General features: G+C 37.2%; 1 protein-coding gene across 1 annotated transcript in view; it reads right to left on the bottom strand.

The window, feature by feature from the left end:
• The window catches only part of CFAP54 (cilia and flagella associated protein 54), a 325,750-nt gene that overhangs the window by 233,236 nt on the left and 69,453 nt on the right, over positions 1–23,061 (bottom strand). The window contains exons 20-23 of the mRNA XM_069585110.1: positions 16,904–17,080; positions 12,864–12,956; positions 12,419–12,604; positions 2,487–2,623 (exon numbers count right to left, since the gene is read on the bottom strand). Of these exons, the coding sequence (XP_069441211.1) occupies positions 2,487–2,623; positions 12,419–12,604; positions 12,864–12,956; positions 16,904–17,080 (593 nt within the window). The remainder of the gene's footprint in view (positions 1–2,486; positions 2,624–12,418; positions 12,605–12,863; positions 12,957–16,903; positions 17,081–23,061) is intronic.

Raw genomic sequence — 23,061 nt, 5'->3', positions numbered from 1 at the left:
TTTAGGTCTACTTTACTGGAGAATAAAATCCTTATAAGGAACTAAGACACTTGTTTGTGGGTTTTAGTTTTGACTCACTAAATAGCAATCAGCTAAGTTATTTTTCACAGATGATCATTTTAATTAATTATATTTTCCATTTTCATGTATCCATTTTCTCTGACAGTATGTCTCCATGAGAACTTTCTGTGACTTTCAGAAAATAAAATTATTTACATAGGAATTTAGCAAATATTTATTAAACTGATGGCAAAAAATAACTAAGCAGTGTACTGATTTTTTTTATCCCTGCCATAATGGCCAATCAATTAATCACTTATTTATTTACCTCATTCCTTTTTGTTTTTCATTCAGACTAGCATTTGCTCAACACCAACCATGTATAAAGCATTATTCTAGATCCTAGAATATAAAGGTGAATCTTATGTAGCCCTCAGCAACAAGGCACTGGGCTCTGCTATTGATACAATTCATGTTACGTAACATCAGCTGAGCCATGATTCTCAGCAACACTTCCATCTATCCCTGATGCCTCCTTATTCATATTCCCCTAGAAAATGATATGAACTTCCTGTTCTCCACCTCCATGTGCTCTAGGATCTTTGTAGCCCCACCACCATACATTCTTAGGCTCTCCCTCCCCACTGGCTCTCTTATCTCAATCTTCCAAAATTCTGGCCTTAAGGTTGCCTTCCCCCAAAGCCTCTGCCAACTTTCCTCTGATCTTTACCACCAAACTTCAAATGGGTAGTTTTGCTTGTTACTATTTTCCATTTTCATTTATTCCTTAACCAACTGCAATATATTTCTGGCCCATCACAGCACAAAAATGGCTTTCTTCAACTTACCAATGTCTTCCTATATGCCAACTCTAAAAGCCTCCTCTTGGTTTTCATCCTACCCAACCTCTTTGCAGCATTTTCTTAAGCGACTACTCTGACTTTGCACCAGCATATAACACTGCTGGTCAGGGCCTCCATGATAATCTTCTCACTTCCCTTGGCAATGCACTTTCCTGGACTTTCACTTTCGGAACTGATTCATTTCAATTTCCTTCCTTGGTTCCAACTCCTACCTCTACCTCTTAAATGTAAGCAATGCCCCAGGATTCAAGTCCAGCCTTCTACCCTTTCTGGTCAACAGTCATTTCTCAGAAGATATTACTCATCGTCAAAATTCCAACAATGACCTCAGTGAACCATTTATATATGTCTCTAGCCTTGAGCTCTCTCCTGAGTGTCAGCTCATATCTACAGAGTTGTCCTGCTGGAAAACTGAACTCCATACATCCCCAAATTCATTCTCTTCATCCAAAAACTCACTCCACCTCTCAGCTTCCCTTAGTAACATCAGAGACTTACCCTCGCTGGAAATCCCAGTCAGCTTCTCCTCCTTCCTCTGTCTTATCCCCACAAGTCACATAAAATCTGCCAAGATCTGTCTCTTCCACTTCTGAAATGCCTCTTGAATCCATCCCCCACAGCACTGAGCATCCTCATACATACATACCAATGAGCAATGGTAAACACTAAGTTTATGTTTGTTTCATTGAATGGAATTATGCATTTACATGAATAAGTGTTACCAATGTCTTGCCTCATTCAGCATTTGCATTTTTTAACTCATTACTATTGAGGAGTGAAGAGTTTTGCCTTATTAAGGGAATTTTAGGCATTACCAAGCAGGTAAAGGAGACTGTTCTTATTGAATATGTTGTTGAGACAGGCTGAAATTATACTAATGTTCATTTCTGATGCTGCCCTTAAACTTTGGTTTCTTAAGGAAAAAATGGCAAAGGATAGCCTGTAGCTTTATATGGCTTCTATAGACCTATTTGCAGTTGGTGGCCTAATCCTGGGTGCCTCTTCAAGCAAAGGAAAAGTCTTCTTACCCTAAGAGCTCACCCATCAGACCCTAAACTTAATTTCAACCTGACCTTTCTCTGTGATAAAGGTCCCCAATACGTATTTGTGTTTTCTAGTAAAACTGACACTACCTTGGTTAGTATTTGGGGGTTTTTTTCCTCATAACCTCATTAGCTTATATTCAAAATGTATCCATATGTTTCCAGTGTTTTTTCCAATTCTAACAAAGAAAGTTCTAAGAAGGACCCAAACCTTCAGAATATCTATGCTTTACTTGTTGGAAGTAGTTTTACATATACCATCTCAACATGAACTTGAAAATAAATTAACTCTAGGCTTCACAGCCAGCACCTGTCTTTTCAATAAGCAAATTAATATTTTAAAAGAACATTTCTTCAAAGTGCCAGTCTATGTTCGATACAGGATACAGGATGCTTGGGGCTGGTGCATGAGGATGATCCAGAGAGATGATATGGGGTGGGAGGAGAGAGGGGGATTCAGGATTGGGAGCTTGTATACACCCGTGGTGGATTCATGTCAATGTATAGCAAAACCAATACAGTATTGTAAAGTAAAATAAAGTTAAAATAAATAAATAAATAAAAGAACATTTCTAATTACCTTCTCTGTGTAATAGTCATTATATTACTTAAACAAATAATGGATTGGTCACCCTGAGGTGGTGAAGCAACAAAATAATCCCAGACTGGTGAGAAAACTTTCTTAGCCAGATCATAGTTACCAGTCTGATAGGCAACCTGCAACAGAAAGCACATTCTCTTAGGCATAACTTGAATTTGGGGAGTGTATACTTTCAACAAGAATTCTGAGAAGGTCCAATCACACTCTAATTTCCTACAAAATTATTCACATTGGCTGTTCTGCTCTACAGGGCCACGGCAAGGGAGAAAGACACATTTTGAAATCTCTTTTATTTCTAAATTGCATGGAAATTTGAAACTCTGTAAGGATGTTTCAAATTCTCATAAGCAAAACAAAGATCACATCTGAGCCAAATTAATTTCATTTCCATCTATCTCGGCAGTGCACTCCATTTATTACAGACACTGTTATAATGAACAATCTGTTCCAAGAGAAACAATCAGATTTCCCAAACCCAAAATATGAAATATACTTCATTCTTCTCTGGTTCTGACTGACGCTTTCAGAGCTTTTTTGGCAACAAAGGCTTCAGAGCTGAAAAGAGTAAGGAATAAAACACCATAATGTGTTTTAAGTTTCACACATTCACCATTTGGCGAAATAACTGACTTCACTGAAAAAAACCTAGAAGCTTGTAAGAAAAAACCATCAACTTACCTATTTCTTTTGGTGGGATATATTTCTTTAACTGTATCTCTAAAAATCACTCTATCCAAATATGTGTGACGATATGAAATCACACCACATGAGTTATATGATGCTTCAAGTTCTCAGTGTAAGCAGGTAGGGTATTAAGTATAAATAAATTCATTAAGTATGTAAATGACATGTTACTAGACTATATTCCACACAAGGGAATAGCTTACAGGGCCAGAACTTTTAAAATCTGCCAAGTCAATACTCATAATCAACCAACCAGTAAACTTTTATGAAGTTTCTACTTGGTGCTAAGCACTGTAAATCTAGATTCTTCAAAGCTTAAAACAATTTCATACTCCATGAAACTGTAATCAAGTTACAGTGGTAAAACACATGAAATTACAGAAAAATTGCAAATAATCACATCATAATTGTAGAGACTTAAAAAAGGAGAAATGAAGACTTCAAGGAGGAATCAGGGCTTGATGTAAACCCTAAGGCAGGGATAAGGTTCAAATGGGCACAGTTTAGATGGAATCTGAAAAAGATCCTGTGAAGGAAATTGCCACAGGGCGTTTGAGACTGGAAAGACAGGTAAAAATTTGAAGAAAAGTAGGGCTTCCCTTGTGGCTCAGCTGGTAAAGAATCTGCCTGAAATGCAGGAGACCTGGCTTTGACCCTGGGTTGGGAAGATCTCCTGGAGAAGGGAACGGCTACCAACTCCAGTATTCTGGCCTGGAGAATTCCATGGACTATATAGTCCTTGGGGTCACAAAGAGTTGGATGTGACTGAGTGACTTTCATTCACTCAGGCAGTATGGTGGGCTTTCCTGGTGGCTTAGTTGGTAAAGAATCTGCCTGCAATGAGGGGGACCTGGATTCAATCCCTAGGTTGGGAAGATCCCCTGGAGGAGAACATGGCAACCCACTCCAGTATTCTTGCCAGAAGAAATGATGGACAAAGGAGCCTGGCAGGCTGCAGTCTATTGAGATCGCAAAGAGTCAACATGACTGAAGCAACTAAGCACAGCACAGGCAGTATGACTGGACAGGTAAAGTGAGACAGGATTTCAGAAAGTCTTGAAAATCAGATGTGTGTGTGTGTGCGTGTTTGCTCAGTCATGTCCAAATCTTTGTGACTCCATGGACTGTAGCACACCAGGCACCGCTTTCCATGAGATTTCCCAGGCAAGAATACTAGAGTGGGTTGCCATTTCCTTCTCCCAGGAATCTTCCTGACCCAGGGGTTGAACCCACATCTGCACTGAGGGAGCAGATTCTTTACCACTGAGCTACCTGGGAAGCCCTGAAAATCAGATGGAAGTATTTAAAGATATCAGGTCCTGGACCAAGCATTTCACATGCATTATTGCATTGACTCTTCATTACAGCTCTGTGAAGTGAGCTCTATGAGTGCCCCTGTTTTCCAGATAAGGAAACTGGGGTATTGACAAGTAGAATAATTTGTACAGAGCCAAATACTCAGTAAAAAATAAATAAAATGAAAAAGTAGAATCAAGACTTAGTGTGATAGATGAGGTCCCTTCTCTGCGCCACATTGGGCAAATGAAAAAGTTGGACCAAGTGGTCATTAAAACACCATTATAATTCTAAGATTCACCATGGAAAATGATAACAGATGATGTGTAAGGGAGTTGGTGAAACTATAATTGAATGTTCTTTCCTTTTAAAATATAGCTTTTTAAAAAGTTATTTCTGAGTCACTTTGCTGTACAGCAGAAATTGGCACAACACTAAATCAACTATATTTCACTTTTTATAAAAAGAGTGAAAACATAAAAATATTATTTGTTCAGTCAGTGGACATTGCAAAACAAGAAAAAATGCCATGATAAAATTAAAGGTTTATAAATTCATGAGTCTGTGTGAGTTAACAGAGGAGTGCTTGATATTCGCAGGTTCAAAGATGGTTAAATAGTAGTCATGTGCAGAACAGACTTTAGAGGGGGGGAGGTTAAAATGAGAAAGCAGCATTAAAAGAGGGACTTCCATGGTGGTCCAATGGCTAAGACTCCACACTGCCAATGCAGGGGGCCCAGGTTTGATCCCTGGTCGGGGAACTAGATCCCAAAATGTTTATGTGGGTTTTTCCATAAGATGCTATGGAACAAACATTTTGGCCAACCTAATACATTCCTTTCCAGCACCCTGGCAAGCTCCTCCTCTTCTCCTCAATCTCATAATACTGGTGTTCACCAGGGCTGAGTCTTCTGATCTCTCCTCTCCTCAGCACTCATATTCTTGCTGCTATTACCCAGCCCCATGGCTACAGTTGTCACACGACTACTCTCAATTCCCTCTGCTACCCAGACCTCTCTCCCAAACTCCAGATTCACGTGTCTAACTGACTATTCAACAATTCTCTCTGAATATCTAATAAACATCTAACCTTAACATGCCCCCAACTGATTTTTTTATCTTTCTCTGCACCACCCATAGCCATCCCCAACTCAGCTGTGGTCCAAGTCTGTCCTTCTAGTTAGTTGGCTAAACACCTTCAAGGCATCTCCTATTTTTCTCTATAAATTGTTTCCAACAGGAATTCTTGTTAACTCCTCCTTCAAAATATATCCAGAATCTGGCCACTTCTCATCTCATCAACTACTATCACCCTGGCCAAGCCACTCCCATCTCTGACTGGATGACAGCAGTAGGTATTCAACAGTTCCCTCTGCTTCTACAATCATGCCTTATGGTGCGTGCACAACACAGCAACCAGGGTGAGCCTTTGAAACAGAAGTAATGTCATGCTGTCTTATTACATCAAACTCTCTCCAGTGCTGTCCATTCCACTCACAGTAAAAGCCATACTTACTACAATGGTCTGGAATTCTTATCACGATCTACTTTCCCCTCTATCCGCTCACCTTTTACCTCCCTAAGCAATCCTTTGGGCCCCTCTAATGCAGTCATTCTGGCCTCCTTGCTATTTATGTTATACCAAGTACAGTTCTGGAATCCTTCAGGCTTTTCTTCTAGCTCTTTCTGTGGAATCTTCTTTCTCCAGAGCTGCTCCCTCACCTCCTTCAAATGTCTGTTCACATCTCGTCTTCCAGATGACATTTTCTCTGTTCAGCTTACTTAACACTGTAACACTGTAGTTTACTTTCCTTTATCCCACTTCACATTTTCAATTCCTCTGACTGTATTCTACGCTATCTTTCCATAGGACTTACCTTCTAACATACTATTAATAGGCAATCTATTTTTTTACTATGTTCATTTGCTATTACGTACCTCCTACCATGGCATTTTGCTCATTTCACTTAGAACAGTGGTTCTCAAAGTATGGTCCTTGAACCATCAGCATCTGCCTCACCTATGAACTTGTTATACATGCAGACTTAACAGGTCCTATCCCACACCAAGTGAACCATATACTCTGTCGGTGGGGGCAGCAATCTCTTTAGGCCAGCACTCCAGATCATTCTGATTCAGGCTCAAGTTTTAGAATCACTAGCTTACAGCAATGCTGGGCACAGAGTAAGCACTCAATAATAATGTGTGAAATGAACTTAAAATTCCTCTTTTCCTGATGATTTCCCTCTTTATACGGAAGAGAACACCCAGAAGGTGTGCTATAAAATAACACAATTGATTGGCCCAGGGTGAGTGCCTGACCCAAGCTGGGTCCACAGCAAAGCAAGATGGACCCCATACATACACACACACAGTCTGCTTCAGGTGTTAAGGCTGAAGACATTACATGCACCAGAAGGATCTAAGAGAAAGTTTATTTTTCACACAAGGGACTCCCAGGGAGAGTCCCATAGGCAGGCACAGGCAGGCCCAGATTTTCCTGGGCAGAGTAGAAGGAATAGGTTGGGCTTTGTTAGTGGCTGGACTGGGCACAGTTCCCGCCGGCTGGCACATTTAAATTTCCTGCAGGCACCAAAGGAGAAGGTGAAGTCAGAGACCTCCCTAGTAGCCTGCTCAGGTATGGGGCCAAAGGAACAAAGAAGGGTGAGATTTAAAAACAAGTCAGTGGCCAAACATTAAAAATGAGATCAGACTCTTTCTTACATTGGGTGAACCAATGCAGGTCTCTTTCCCAGAAATTTGGAATCAAGATTACGACATAGCTAACCAGTTCCAGAATATGGCTGAAATTGAGAAATATACAAAAACATTCAAGGGGCTGCCATATTCCCTCCAGAGATGGAAAGGAAAATCAATATTGAAAGAGAGAAAAAGAAAGTAAGTGTACAGAGTATCAGAGGTATGAGGCTTACAGCTGCCTGAACTTTGCAGCCTTCCCAGGGCCTGGCTGCATTTCCCCAGGGGAGGATTTCTTGCAATCCGGGTCTTAACTGAAACCATAGGTCAAAAATCAACTAGAATGAGAGTTACTGTTGTGGTGATGAGACTGATTAAAAAAAAAAAAAAACAGTTCAAATGAAAAAGAGATGATACCTACCTAACATAGAACCTGGCACAAAACAAACATTGAATTTTTGTTCAAAGAGGGAAAAGAAGAGTTGAAACTTCTTACAAACTTTAAAAATGGGGATGACTACATTTTACCTGGTAGCTCTAGACTTTTTAATGGTCATAGACAAAAGGCAAACCTTTATTAATAAAAGAGTTTCAATGAATTCATACATGAATTGGAAAAAATGTACAAATTTCAGTTTCCTGCCACCACTGTGATTCCCGACCCAACATCAAACTCTACTGCTCCCACAGATCATGACGACCTATGGAGTACACCAACCTAGGAAGCAAAGAGATGGGAGAGATGTAAGCTCTAGATGAACTTGGCACATGTTAGATGGTGAACACATGATTTCCTGGGAACCTGGACAGAGCAGTTGAAAGGCATGAGCTGGTTCAAATGGCAGGCTTACCATCTACCACCAGAGTTCAGTTTAGTCGCTCAGTCATGTCCGACTCTGTAACCTCATGAAACGCAGCAAGCCAGGCCTCCCTGTCCATCACCAACTCCCAGAGTCCACCCAAACCCATGTCCATGGAGTTGGTGATGCCATCCAACCATCTCATCCTCTGTCGTCCCCTTCTCCTCCTGCCCTCAATCTTTCCCAGCATCAGGGTCTTTTCCAATGAGTCAGCTCTTCGCATCAAGTGGCCAAAGTATTGGAGTAACCTTGGGTAAATTACTTAACCTCCCTAAGATACTCTTTCTGGAATAAAATGAGATTGGCAGAGAAGGGTTAAATTCATCTGTTTCCTGAACTTGAAAGTAATAATACCACCTCTATCTTTGAGTTACTATAATCAATGGAATAATGAATGTTAAAATGTCTGTCAGGCAACAGTTTTTTAATAAATGATATTCCTCACTTCCTCATTTCAGCAAGTCATGGTGCCCACTTGCTATTTGATTTAGTAGTTCAATAATCCAGTAGTATGTGGCATTTGGTCTTGTATCCGTTTTACAGATAGGGAAATTAAGACCAAGCAATTTGCCTAAAATCCTACAATCCTGCTCACAGATTTCTAATTGTCTATATTTTATATCACATTATCTAGTCATTCCCAACTTAAAAGGGAATAATAAAAAGAAATGAGGCTATAAAGGGAATGAAATTGGAAAATAAATGTAGATAATATATAATTCATAAAGGTTCCTCAAAAAATTTTCCAGATAGCTTAAATTATTATAGTTTTCTACAGTAAGAGAAAAATCTAGTAAAGATTCACCTGACTGTATAGAGTTTTTATTTATAAAATAATGTTTAATAAAAAGTACAACCAAAAACTCTAAGCCAAGTTATTCATAAACATTTAGCAAAGTAACTCCATATTTTACTATAAAATATTTATAATAATATTTTTTAAAGAACAGAATTATCTTGAAACTAAACACTAGCTACTCTTACAAAAAACAGCAGCTTTTCATCACAGTTCCAAAAGAAAGGTACATTTTCCTGCTAAAATTTAAAAGCTTAAACTCAAATTTTAAATGGAGGAAATTTTGCTTATCCAACTTAACATTATGAGAGAGAATGATTTTAGACTGTCATAAATGAACTACAGTACTGCAAATACAGTATCAGTAAAGAAACACAGGCCATTACTTTATGACACTTCTCATTATCCTAGCAGTATAGCTAGGACTTCGTTTTATTAACTTTCAATGAAAGTTATGCCAAATGAAGCCCAAGAGTCAAACCACTCCCTGGAGAAAAATTAAATCTTGATGAAATATTCGGTGCCTTACTTTGAAATAACTCCATCACTGCAAATTAGGATATATATTAGATTCCAAAGAAATCAAAACATCAGAAAACCATGAGCCCAAATGACATGCTAAACCAATGCTAGACAAATCCTAGCAATTCTCTCAATTAAATTTTCTTTGAAAAATACGATAATATAAAATTCCAGTTAGACTTTAGCCTATAATACTAATCAACTATTAAGAGGAAAAATAGCACAATAGAAATGGGATAAAATTTGGAAGAGCCAACAATAAACTTAAAATTATATGCTTGAGACTTGGGTCAATGAGTCATTTTTTTCTTGAATCCCATTCACTGGTGACATGTTTTAAGTCAGGCAATTATTTCAGCAAAAATGTCAATTCACAAGTATATCGTATATCCATAACTAAGAACCACAATAATATTCATTAAATGCCTACTGTGGGGTAAGTGCTATGGTTAAATGTTTCACATGCATAATTCCACTTAATACTCATAACAGTTCTGGGAGGTAACTATTATTATTATTCTACTTCATAGATGAAGGTTAATTGACTAATATCACACAGCTAGTGTGAGGATCTGCATCTTAAACTCAGGTCTGTCTCTATGAACCCAGAAAATTCACTTCTATAAACCGATCCTAAGAAAATAATCATAGATGCAGTGAAAGATGCTCAATATCACCAATTATTAGAGAAATAAAATCAAAACTACAATGAGGTATCATCTCACATTGGTCAGAATGGCCATCATCAAAAGTCTACAAACAATAAATGCTGGAGAGGGTGTGAAGAAAGAGGAAACCTTCCTACAGTGTTGATAGGAATGTAAATTGGTACATCCACTATGGGAACTGGATGGAAGTTCCTTAAAAAACTAAAAACAGAACTAGTTCATGATCCAACAACCCCACTCCTGGGCATATATGTGGAGAAAAGTATAATTTGAAAAGATTCATGGACCCCAATCTTCACTGCAGCACTATTTATAACAGCTAAGACATGGAAACAACCCAAGTGCCCAACAACAGATGATTGGTTTAAGATGTGAGGTACACACACACACACACACACACGCACACGCACGCACGCACGCACGCACGCACGTGTGCAAATAGAATATTACTCAGCCATAAAGAAGAATAAAATATTGCCATTTGCTGCAACATGGATGGACCTAGAGAATATCATAGTAAGTAAAGCAAGTCAGGCAGAGAAAGACAAATACTATGTATCACTTACATGTAGAATCTACAATACAATGCAAATGAACTTATCTACAAAACAGAAACAGACCCACAGACATTGAAAACAAACATGGCTACCACAGGAGAAAAGGAGGAGGAAAGGGATAAATTACGTGTGTGGGATTAACGGATATGAACTACTATACAGAAAATAAACAATCATCAAATATTAATACTTACTGTATAGTACAAGGAACTATATTCAATATCTTAAAATAACTTACAATGGAAAGTAATCTGAAAAAATACATACATATATATATAAATCATGTTGCTATACACCTGAAACACAATATTGTAAAACAACTGATATATATTTTTTATTGAAGAATAATTATAATGTTATATTAGAGTCTGGTGTACAGCAATGTGATTCAGTCATATAGACACATATTCTTTTTCAGTCTTTTCCATTATGGTTTATTGCACAATATTGAATTCAGTTCCCTGTGCTATACAGGAGAACCTTACTGTTTAACTATTTTACATACAGTAGTTTGTACCTATTAATCCCAAACTCTTAATTGGTCCTTCCTCCACTCCCTTTCCCCTTAGGTAACCATAAGTTTGTTTCCTGTGTCTGTGAGTCTCTACTTTTGTTTCATAAACAAGTTCACATATGTCGTATTTTAGATTCCATATATAAGTGATATCATATGGTATTTGTCTTTCTCTTTCTGACTTACTTCATTCAAGTATGATGATCTCTAGGTCCATCCGTGTTGCTGCAAATGGCATTATTTCATTCATTTTTTCTGACTAGTATTCCAGTGTGTATGTGTGTATACACGTATACACACACACACACACACATATATATATACTACATTATGACATTTTTAAAATGCAATACCATACAAATGGTAAAAATTATGTTTTGAAACAATACTTAATAGAGTGGAAAAAAAGTCAGTTATGTAGTAAATAACAATTGGATGTAAAATAATATGTACACTATGACTAAAATTATATATTATACATAAATTCACACACATGTATATGTGTCTACATGCTACACACATGTTGTGTGTAGACACATATATGTGTGTATTTGTATACATACAGGCTTCCTAAGTGGTTCAGTGGTAAAGAATCCTCCTGCCAATGCAGGAGACATGTGTTTGAACCCTGGGTGGGGAAGATCCCCTGGAGATAGAAATGGCAACCCACACCAGTATCCTAGCCTGTGAAATGCCATGGACAGAGGAGCCTGGTGGGCTACTGTCATGGGGTTGCAAAAGAGTTGGACACAACTTAGTAACTAAACAACAATGTATACATATGCCTGCAAAGAAAAGGATATCTCTGGATTAGGGCTTCTCAGCCTTGGCACTATTGACATTTTGGACCAGATAACACTTTGTTGAGGCAAGGAAATGCTGTCTTTTGCATTGTAGCATGCTTATCAGCACCCCTGGCCTCTACCTTCCAGATGTCAGTAGCATTCCTCTAGATGGTGACCACCAAAAATGTCTCCAGACATTGATATATGTCCCCTGGGGGCCCAAACTGCTTCAGGTTAAGAACTGCTACTGGTTGACAGGAAAACAGGCAACATTTTTTTCCAAAATTCTAAAATCAGTATGTGTTACATTTAAATGTTATTTAGCGCAGGAAAAAAATGTTATTATATAAAGCAAACTCAGGAGTGAGAGAAATAATGATTTATATTTTAGGAGACTAAACTGTGGCCAAGGAAAATATGTATTACAGGAGCTTCAGAATATGTGCTGTGACTGTTTTTTCATCAGAAATTACTTAGTAATTGGTTAACAGTATAAAAAATAGAGGAAGATATTAGGTGAAATCTCATCTACCTGCGTCAATAACATCCGAGTAGTAACAGCAGAAAGAGGTGGGTAAACCAGAATTGGTTTAGTTGTCTCGCCAATAGCATCACCAATCAGCTTTCCACTAGAACAGTAAGCTGCAACTGCAAAGACGTATTTTTCATTGGTTTCTAAACCTTTTACCTCAAAAACACTTTTGCCATCCGCTGGTATCTATTAACAAAAACATATTTCAAGTTATACATGGAAAATTAAAGTAAGGGTTTTTTAATATAATTAAGTGATCTTTATAGGTTAAAAAAAAAGCTTTCCATTTACTGTAAGATTTTAGATATGACTCAAGTTGAAATCAAGAGAAATTCATTGAGACAGTGATTACATTAAAAAAAAAAAAACAGCAACACTCAGTTGTAATTAATAAGACTTTTGGTAAGATTTCCTGACATTCAAAGGTTTTTTCAGTTCAACATACCGCTTCTCCTGAGTTTGGGAGATGATTATTGTTTAGTCTTACTTTTCCATAGCTTCCTTCCGCTTTGCGACCCAAAATGCAATACCAGCAGACCTGCCAAGGAGAGAGATGAGCCTGTCATCTCTAGTCAGCTTAACACAGCATTTGATTTCTTTTATCATGATGTGGCAAAAGGAATACTTTTCTATACAAAAATATAACTATTCAAGTTTTAAAATATGAAACCTCAGTTTACAAAGACACTTAGGTTTATACTTTTTAAAAATACAAATATAGTTTACCTGGGACCAAGACTAAAATATTATTCATTATTAATTACTTTTAGCTACAATGAAGTGAGCAGTTCCTATGTGTTAAGCAGTGTTCAGACAGTGGCAGAGAGTGACTCCAAAGATGAGCTCATCTTGATGACAAAAAGACCAACACAGAAATGATTTTCACATTTTATTTAATAAATGACCAAAAGTAAGTGGTAAAAGAACCAAGGCACTAAATTGTAGTGCTTTACATAAAATGTAAGCATGCATATGAAAAAGCCTAGAAGAAAATGTTTCTAAATAAGAATAGTAGAGTTTGGATGATAAAATGGTAAGATTATGGGTAATATTTTTTCCTCTGGTCTATAAATTTTCTGAAACATTGTATTCCTTTGATAATTATTAAATACAGATGTAAACCAAAAGCAAAATGCAAATTTCACAGAAAAAAAGCAAACTTAAAACTGGACTAAATGGTTAGACAATAATGGTCTTTTTGCCAAAACGTCAAAATAATGGAGATACCTCATCATCATGAATTATTCTCACTGTAGGGAAAGGAGGAGAGGTGATACCTAGGAAAAAAGCATCATTAGGAGGTATACTGTCCAGGGGTAGGTGATGGAGGGGTCGTCATCAGTGTGGCGTTTCATTCTCTTTTCCCCAAAGGCCCCACCTCATAACATCTCAACTTCTAAAACTAGAAAAAAAGAGCAGGGGGTGGGGAATGTAATTGTCTCCGAAGCAGCAGCCTCTTACAGCTCCGCCTGCTATTTCTCCCTCTGGGTCAACAGAAAAATACTAATTGTGTGTGGTCTGCACAAGTAGTTCTCCACTCTGACTATGTAACAGGATCGTTTTTTAAAATACAGTTTGTACATAATCAACCATTAAAAAAAAAAATTACATCTACCCAGGCCTGCCTCCCTCAATGAATATGAATACCTAGTGCATAACAGCCGAACTTTTGTGTTTTTAAAGAAAATTTCTCAGGTGATTAAAGAGCACTAGGAAAGGCAGAACTTCAAGGACAGAAAACACACTGAAGGAACTTGAAAGATGGAGGCCAGGAGAAGAGAAAAAGAAACTCAGCATGACTCTCAGAAAAACAACTTATAAACTAACTTTCCTTGACTTTTCATGTAAAAAAAGTGCCATAGAGGTAAAAAAGGAAGAAATGTACTGTTTTATGACCTAGATCATTATTGCTCTAAGTGAAGCTCTACATATTTTGAAGCTCTACGGAATTTGAAGAGTAAGTTTTCTCTAAAAGCATTTTTGCAAGCAGGCTTTATAGTTCTATTTTGTTACCCAGATGAAAACATCTTAGTTTATATAAGAAGAGTAAGTCCTTAGAATCTATGTAAGTGTAAGGGCACAATGGAAAAATCACCACTAATTCTGAAAGTAAAATTTTATAAATAACATTAATATTTTCAACTATTAAAACAGATGTTAATGCAAAGAATGCCTTAACAAGAGGATTTTGGTAAAACAAAAGATGGCTGAAATCACAAACTAGAAAATGTATTTAAGCCCACAGCACCATCTAGTGCTAAGGAGTAGGTAACAGAAGGTGTCATTTCCAGCAGCATAACTCTCCCAACAGAACATACATCAGCTTCACATCATGTGCTGAGTTACAAGTCTTACAGCTGCAGGTCAAGTGTGGGATTCTTATGTCTTCCTATTTTTAACCATTATGAAATAAACTAGTCACTAATTTGAGATACATAAAAAATAAGAACCTGGTTAAATAAATCAAAATATTTACATAAAAACAAACAAAAACTCTTGGGAAATTATCCAGTCTTAGTTCTATCCTGAATTTCTGAAGCCAATGAATCCTTATTCTTAAAACAGATCCCCCAGATCCAAAGTTGAATTTTAATACTGCTAGAAATTGCAATAATGCATTTATTATAGCACAGTTGGGTAAAAGATGAATGTTGTTACTATTCTTTCAATTATAAGGCATTAGGAAGGTGGTATTACTTCTCACTGACGTCCACCTCCCATTAGTCTGCTGCTGCTGCTGCTGCTGCTAAGTCACTTTAGTTGTGTCCATCTCTGTGCAACCTCATAGACGGCAGCCCACCAGGCTTCCCCGTCCCTGGGATTCTCCAGGCAAGAATACTGGAGTGGGTTGCCATTTCCTTCTCCAATGCATGAAAGTGAAAAGTGAAAGGGAAGTCGCTCAGTCATGTCCAACTCTTAGTGACCCCGTGGACTGCGGCCCACCAGGCTCCTCTGTCCATGGGATTTTCCAGGGAAGAGTGCTGGAGTGGGGTGCCATTGCCTTCTCCACCCATTAGTCTAAAACGCCTCAAAAAATGGAATCGTGCTTTATTTGTATTTACTTCTATACTTTACCTCACATAGAGCTTAACAGATAACAGACAATAATGATCACTGAACAGAAGTTATGGGAAAAAATCATCAGATAATATAATCACAGAGTATAACATCACTAACTGATTTTAGCAAACCTTGTTACATAAGGTTAGTACAAGAAATGTAGGGACCTTGGTTAACATGTCAACAATATGATATAATATCTCATTTAGTTTTCACAGCAGAAACATTCTACAAATGAAAAAGTAACAAAAACTAATTTAAGAAAGGTTCAGAAAGTATATTTAGATTTCCTAAGGTCATACTGCTGTGCTAGAGTGAGAATTTTATGTCTGTATTTGTCTCACTTCAAAGCCCATGCCCTTTCCACTGTATCAAGTCAGTGTAAGTTCAAACAGAACATCCTAAGGATAATCAAAGAAACAACTTTGTTTTTTACACATCAAAGAGCATGTGTTCATCACCCAAAAGAGGAAAATGTAATATTTAAAATATGAATTAGATGGAACCAAATGCTTGTGAGGAAACTAAATCTCAAGTTACAGTCACACAGATTAATTCCAAGGCACTGGGGCTGGGAGAAAGAGCTTCAGTAAACACATAGAGCTATGACTTATAATATGAATGGAATTATTGTTTGCTTTTATTAAAAGACTCTTTCAATAAAAAATTTAGTCTGATTCTTTGTGACTACATGGATTATATAGTCCATGGAATTCTCCAGCCAGAATACTGAAGTGGGTAGCCTTTGCCTTCTTCAGGGATCTTCCTAACACAGGGATCGAACCCAGGTCTCCCACATTGCAGGCAGATTCTTTACCAGCTGAGTCACAAGGGAAGCCCAGGAATACTGAAGTGGGTAGCCTGTCCCTTCTCCAGCAGATCTTTCCAACCCAGGAATTGAACCAAGGTCTCCTACATAATAGGTGGATTCTTTACCAACTGAGCTATCAGGGAAGCCTTTTATTAAAACAATCCTCATTTACTCAGAAGAACTTTACAAAGAGCCCCTAAATTCACCACCCCTCAATTTTCTTGTCTTCAACATTGGTTCTCAGAGTAACTTTTATCCCCTTCAAGTGTCTGACTCTATTTTAATGAAACCTTCTTGATACTGAGCACTCTAGTACATCAGTGTGTGACTGCTACAGTGATAAAGGTACTTCGAGAGAAATGCTTCTCTCTTATTTCTCCTTATTATATATTTGGGTGTCAGTAAAGCTATATGGAGCCAAAGGGGAAATAGCATAAAGGCAAAAGGGTCATGAAGAAACTAAATTTACTTAAGATATTAAAATACTAATCTCAGTGTTCAGGGTTTACAAATAAGATTATCCAAGTGCTGAAACCAATAAAACATCAATCGTTACAGTTACTGAAGTACCTTTGATGCTTTCCTTGAGGTAAAGATCAAAATGGAAAACATACCTTAACATCAGAAACAAATGGGGCAGGTTTTAATGTCACAGAACGGTAAGTTCGGGAGAGCAGAATGGGTGGAGGAGGGACTCTGCTCTTCTTTCCTTTGGCAGTTTCCACACATTTCTGATGTGAATATTGTATACTTTGTTCTGCTTCGGTCTTCTCAATCAAAGAATATGCTTCCTATGATAAAGTGTGAACACAGGAAAATACATTTCAAGAGCTTGAATTTCATTTTATTGGAGAATTCTGGTGATGTTAAATAACATTATCTTCATATATGTATTTTTTGGGCCTCGGTAGTATACATATTTCAAGCATTGAATGATATTCCAGGAGTGAAAACTAACTACTAAATAAGGACAAGTAAAAAAAATAGCTATTAAGACAATTACACTGTATGTCTAACATGTTTATCATTATTATTATACATTAATATAAGACATTTCAGTTTCAGATCAAGTCCTCTGAATATCTGCCATCATATTTCACTGTCCTTAAAACATTTTTATAACAATTATCTGCATTTATACTTATGAATTATATATTTACACTTAGTGCAACTTGAAATATGACTCTCAAGTAATGATCATTGGTATACGTGGTTTACAAAATTAATATTATTGAGGGTTTCTTACTATCAGCAAAAAGAAATGAAATATACACAAATATCTATTCTATAAACCTAAAGGAAAGGCAATAACCTTTTTAAAGATTACACATTTAGTGACAACAATAAAACAAAAAATAAAAATAAAAATCGGAAAATCTAAATATTTCAAAAGTAAAACTAACTAAATCAACAATAATACATGTAAATGAGTTAAACTCCTTTTATATTAAATGAAAAAGCAAAGACTGATAAAGTGTTAAAGCAAAAACTCATGTAAAAACTAAAATTGAATGATAGAAAATAGAATAGCCTTTCAAACAAACAGTGCTTAGATGATTAGATATCCATGTACAAAAGAAAAAAGAGGGAACCATTTATCACATTATATACAAATAGTTAACTCAAAATGAATTATGGAACCAAATGTAAAAGATAAAATTATAAAATACTTAGGAGAAAATATAGAAGTAAATATTCACAACCTTGGAAGTGGTCAAATAAAAGATGACAAGGGTGAACGTTGACATTCTAGGAATCAGCGAACTAAAATGGACTGGAATGGGTGAATTTAACTCAGATGACCACTACTGTGGGCAGGAATCCCTCAGAAGAAATGGAGTAGATATCATGGTCAACAAAAGAGCCCAAAATGCAGTACTTGGATGCAATCTCAAAAACGACAGAATGATCTCTGTTCGTCTCCAAGGCAAACCATTCAATATCACAGTTATCCAAGTCTATACCCCAACCAGTAAGGCTGAAGAAACTGAAGTTTGAACGGTTTTATGAAGACCTACAAGACCTTTCAGAACTAACACCCCAAAAAGATGTCCTTTTCATTATAGGGGACTGGAACGCAAAAGTAGGAAGTCAAGAAACACCTGGAGTAACAGGCAAATTTGGCCTTGCAATGCGGAATGAAGCAGGGCAAAGACTAATAGAGTTTTGCCAAGAAAATGCACTGGTCATAGCAAACACCCTCTTCCAACAACACAAGAGAAGACTCTACACACGGACATCACCAGATGGTCAACACCGAAATCAGATTGATTAAATTCTTTGCAGCCAAAGATGGAGAAGCTCCATACAGTCGACAAAAACAAGACCAGGAGCTGGCTGTGGCTCAAATCATGAACTCCTTATTACCAAATTAAGACTCAAATTGAAGAAAGTAGGGAAAACCGCTAGACCATTCAGGTATGACCTAAATCAAAACCCTTATGATCATACAGTGGAAGTGAGAAAGAGATTTAAGGGCCTAGATCTGATAGATAGAGTGCCTGATGAACTATGGAATGAGGTTCGTGACACTGTACAGGAGACAGGGATCAAGACCATCCACATAGAAAAGAAGTGCAAAAAAGCAAAATGGCTGTCTGGGGAGGCCTTACAAATAGCTGTGAAAAGAAGAGAGGCTAAAAACAAGGGAGAAAAGGAAAGATATAAGCATCTGAATGCAGAGTTCCAAAGAATAGCAAGAAGAGATAAGAAAGCCTTCTTCAGCGATCAATGCAAAGAAATAGAGGAAAAGAACAGAATGGGAAAGACTAGAGATCTCTTCAAGAAAATGAGAGATACTAAGGGAACATTTCATGCAAAGATGGGCTCGATAAAGGACAGAAATGGTATGGACCTAACAGAAGCAAAAGATATTAAGAAGAGGTGGCAAGAATACACAGAAGAACTGTACAAAAAAGATCCTCATGACCCAGATAATCATGAGGATGTGATCACTAATCTAGAGCCAGACATCTTGGAATGTGAAGTCAAGTGGGCCTTAGAAAGCATCACTACAAACAAAGCTAGTGGAGGTGATGGAGTTCCAGTGGAGCTATTTCAAATCCTGAAAGATGATGCTGTGAAAGCGCTGCACTCAATATGCCAGCAAATATGGAAAACTCAGCAGTGGCCACAGGACTGGAAAAGGTCCGTTTTCATTCCAGTCCCAAAGAAAAGCAATGCCAAAGAATGCTCAAACTACCACACAATTGCACTCATCTCACATGCTAGTAAAGTAATGCTCAAAATTCTCCAAGCCAGGCTTCAGCAATGCATGAACCGTGAACTTCCAGATGTTCAAACTGGTTTTCGAAAAGGTAGAGGAACCAGAGATCAAATTGCCAACATCCATTGGATCATGGAAAAAGCAAGAGAGTTCCAGAAAAACATCTATTTCTGCTTTATTGACTATGCCAAAGCCTTTGACTGTGTGGATCACAATAAACTGTGGAAAATTCTGAAAGAGATGGGAACACCAAACCACCTAACCTGCCTCTTGAGAAACCTGTATGCAGGTTAGGAGGCAACAGTTAGAACTGGACATGGAACAACAGACTGGTTCCAAATAGGAAAAGGAGTATGTCAAGGCTGTATATTGTCACCCTGCTTATTTAACTTCTATGCAGAGTACATCATAAGAAATGCTGGGCTGGAAGAAACACAAGCTGGAATCAAGATTGCCAGGAGAAATATCAATAACCTCAGATATGCAGATGACACCACCTTTATGGCAGAAAGTGAAGAGGAACTAAAAAGCCTCTTGATGAAAGTGAAAGAGGAGAGTGAAAAAGTTGGCTTAAAGCTCAACATACAGAAAACAAAGATCATGGCATCTGGTCCCATCACTTCATGGGAAATAGATGGGGAAACAGTGGAAACAGTTTCAGACTTTATTTTTTTGAGCTCCAAAATCACTGCAGATGATGACTGCAGCCATGAAATTAAAAGACACTTACTCCTTAGAAGAAAAGTTATGACCAACCTAGATAGTATATTCAAAAGCAGAGACATTTCTCTGCCGACTAAGGTCCGTCTAGTCAAGACTATGGTTTTTCCTGTCGTCATGTATGGATGTGAGAGTTGAATTGTGAATAAGGCTGAGCGCCAAAGAATTGATACTTTTGAACTGTGGTGTTGGAGAAGACTCTTGAGAGTCCCTTGGACTGCAAGGAGATCCAACCAGTCCATTCTGAAGGAGATCAACCCTGGGATTTCTTTGGAGGGAATGATGCTAAAGCTGAAACTCCAGTACTTTGGCCACCTCATGCAAAGAGTTGACTCATTGGAAAAGACTCTGGTGCTGGGAGAGATTGGGGGCAGGAAGAGAAGGGGACAACCCAGGATGAGATGGCTGGATGGCATCACGGACTCGATGGACGTGAGTCTGAGTGAACTCCGGGAGATGGTAATGGACAGGGAGGCCTGGCGTGCTGCGATTCATGGGGTCACAAAGAGTCGGACACAACTGAGCGACTGAACTGAACTGAACTGAACTGAACTGTTAAACAATGCTTTCTTTGATATGACACCAAAAGCACACCAACAAAAGAAAAAGCAGATAAATTTAAATTCATCAAAATTAAAAACCTCAAATGATATCATCAAAATAATAAAGACAGCTGACAGACTGGAACAAAATATTTGCAAATCATATATCTGATATAGGAATTGTATTCAGAATATATAAAGAACAGTTGCAATAATAAAAAATAATAAAATAATAAAAATAAAAATAATGAAAAAATTCCATTAAAAAATGAACCAAGGGTTTACTTGAGGAAACCAAAATTGAAAAAAGACACATGTATCTCAGTGTTCATTGCAGTACTATTTACAATAGCTAGAACGTGGCCACCTGATGCGAAGTGCTGACTCATTTGAAAAGACCCTGTGTTGGGAAAGATTGAAGGCAGGAGGAGAAGGGGACAACAGAGAATGAGATGGTTAGATGGCATCACTGACTAATGGACATGAGTTTGGGTAAACTCCAGGAGTTGGTGATGGACAGGGAGGCCTGGCGTGCTGTGGTTCACAGGGTCGCAAAGAGTTGCACACGACTAAGTGACTGAACTGAACTGAACTGAGAACATGGAAGCAACCTAGATGTCCATCAACAGATGAATGGATAAAGAAGTTGTGGTACATATACACAACGGAATATTACTCAGCCATAAGAAGGAATGCATTTGAGTCAGTTCTGATGAGGTGGATGAACCTAGACCCTATTATAGGGTGAAGTGAGTGAGAAAGAGAAAGATAATATCATATTCTAACATATATATACATGGAATCTAGAAGAATGGTACTGAAGAACTTATTTACAGGGTAGCAATGGAGAAACAAACATAGAGAATAGACTTATGGACATGAGGAGAAGGGAGGAGAGGGTGAGATGTAAGGAAAGAATAACATGGAAAGTTACATTACCATATGTAAAATAGATGGCCAACAGGAATTTGTAGTATGGCTCAGGAAACTCAAACGGGGCTCTGTATCAACCTAGAGGGGTTGGATGGGGAGGGAGAGGGGAGTGAGGTTCAAAAGGGAGGGGATATATGTATATGTATGGCTGAGTCATATTGAGGTTTGACAGAAAACAACAAAATTCTGTAAAGCATTTATCCTTCAATTAAAAAAATAAATTTTAAAAAAATGAACAAAGGGTTTGAATAGACATCTCTCCAAAGAAGATAACACAAATAGTCGGTGAGCAGATGAAAAGATGCACATTATCACTGATCACTGGAGATGGAAATACAGAAGCTAACTAAAAAATACAAAAGCAGAAAAACCTTGACACAGCAATAATGATGAAAGAAACTCAGATATCCAAAAACCTACTTCCCATGAGTATCAATCTTAAATGATATTATTAAAAGTTAATATTTCAAATCTCAATGAACTGAAAATTCCTATGTCATTTGTTAAATTTCTAACTACAGAGAAAGACAGATAGCTTCTGAAATAATATTCTAAAACTATTACAGCTTTGATAACAAAATCTGAAAAAATGACTGCACTTAAAAACATAGAGAAATCTTTTTATACATACAAATGCAAACATTCTAAATAAAATACTAATTCACTGATCTAATAATATATTAAAGGAATAGTGTACTGTAATTATGTTGTCTCCTCAGGAATAAAAGGATGATTTAATACTAGGAAATCTAGGAATATAATTTAACTTATCCATATATCAAATGAGAAAAAATATGATTACAGGTTCAATGGCCAAAAATACATTTGAGCAGTTTTTAAGATTATTAATTTAAAAAGAAATCAAAAGGGAAGTCAAAAAGTATATTAAGACAAATGAAAACACAGCATACCAAAACTTACAGGATTCAGCAAAAGTAGTTTTAAGAGAAGGTTTATAGTGAAAATGTCCACTGTAAGAACAAAGATCACAAATAAACTATCTAACTTCACACCTCAAGGAAATAGAAGAACAAAAATCCTAAGATCAAAGTTAGTTGTAATAACAAGGATCAGAGGGGAAATAAATAAAATAGACACCATAAAGACAATAGAAAAGCTCAACTAGAACAAAAGCTGTTTTTTTAAGATTTAAAAAATTGACAACTTTTAGCTAGATGAATAAAAAATAGAGAAAGACTCATATATTAAAGAAATGAAGGAGACGACAACTGATCCCATAGAAACACAAAGAATCATAAGAAACTACTGTGAATGATTATGTGCCAACAACTGAATAACCTAGAAGAAGTGGATAAACTCCTAGTAACATACAACCTACCAACAGTGAAAC

The sequence above is a fragment of the Ovis canadensis genome, chromosome 3 (genome assembly GCF_042477335.2).
Source record: "Ovis canadensis isolate MfBH-ARS-UI-01 breed Bighorn chromosome 3, ARS-UI_OviCan_v2, whole genome shotgun sequence".
NCBI lineage: Eukaryota > Metazoa > Chordata > Mammalia > Artiodactyla > Bovidae > Ovis > Ovis canadensis.
Note: the sequence above shows the minus strand (reverse complement) of the source record. Positions and strands in the feature narration are given on the sequence as shown.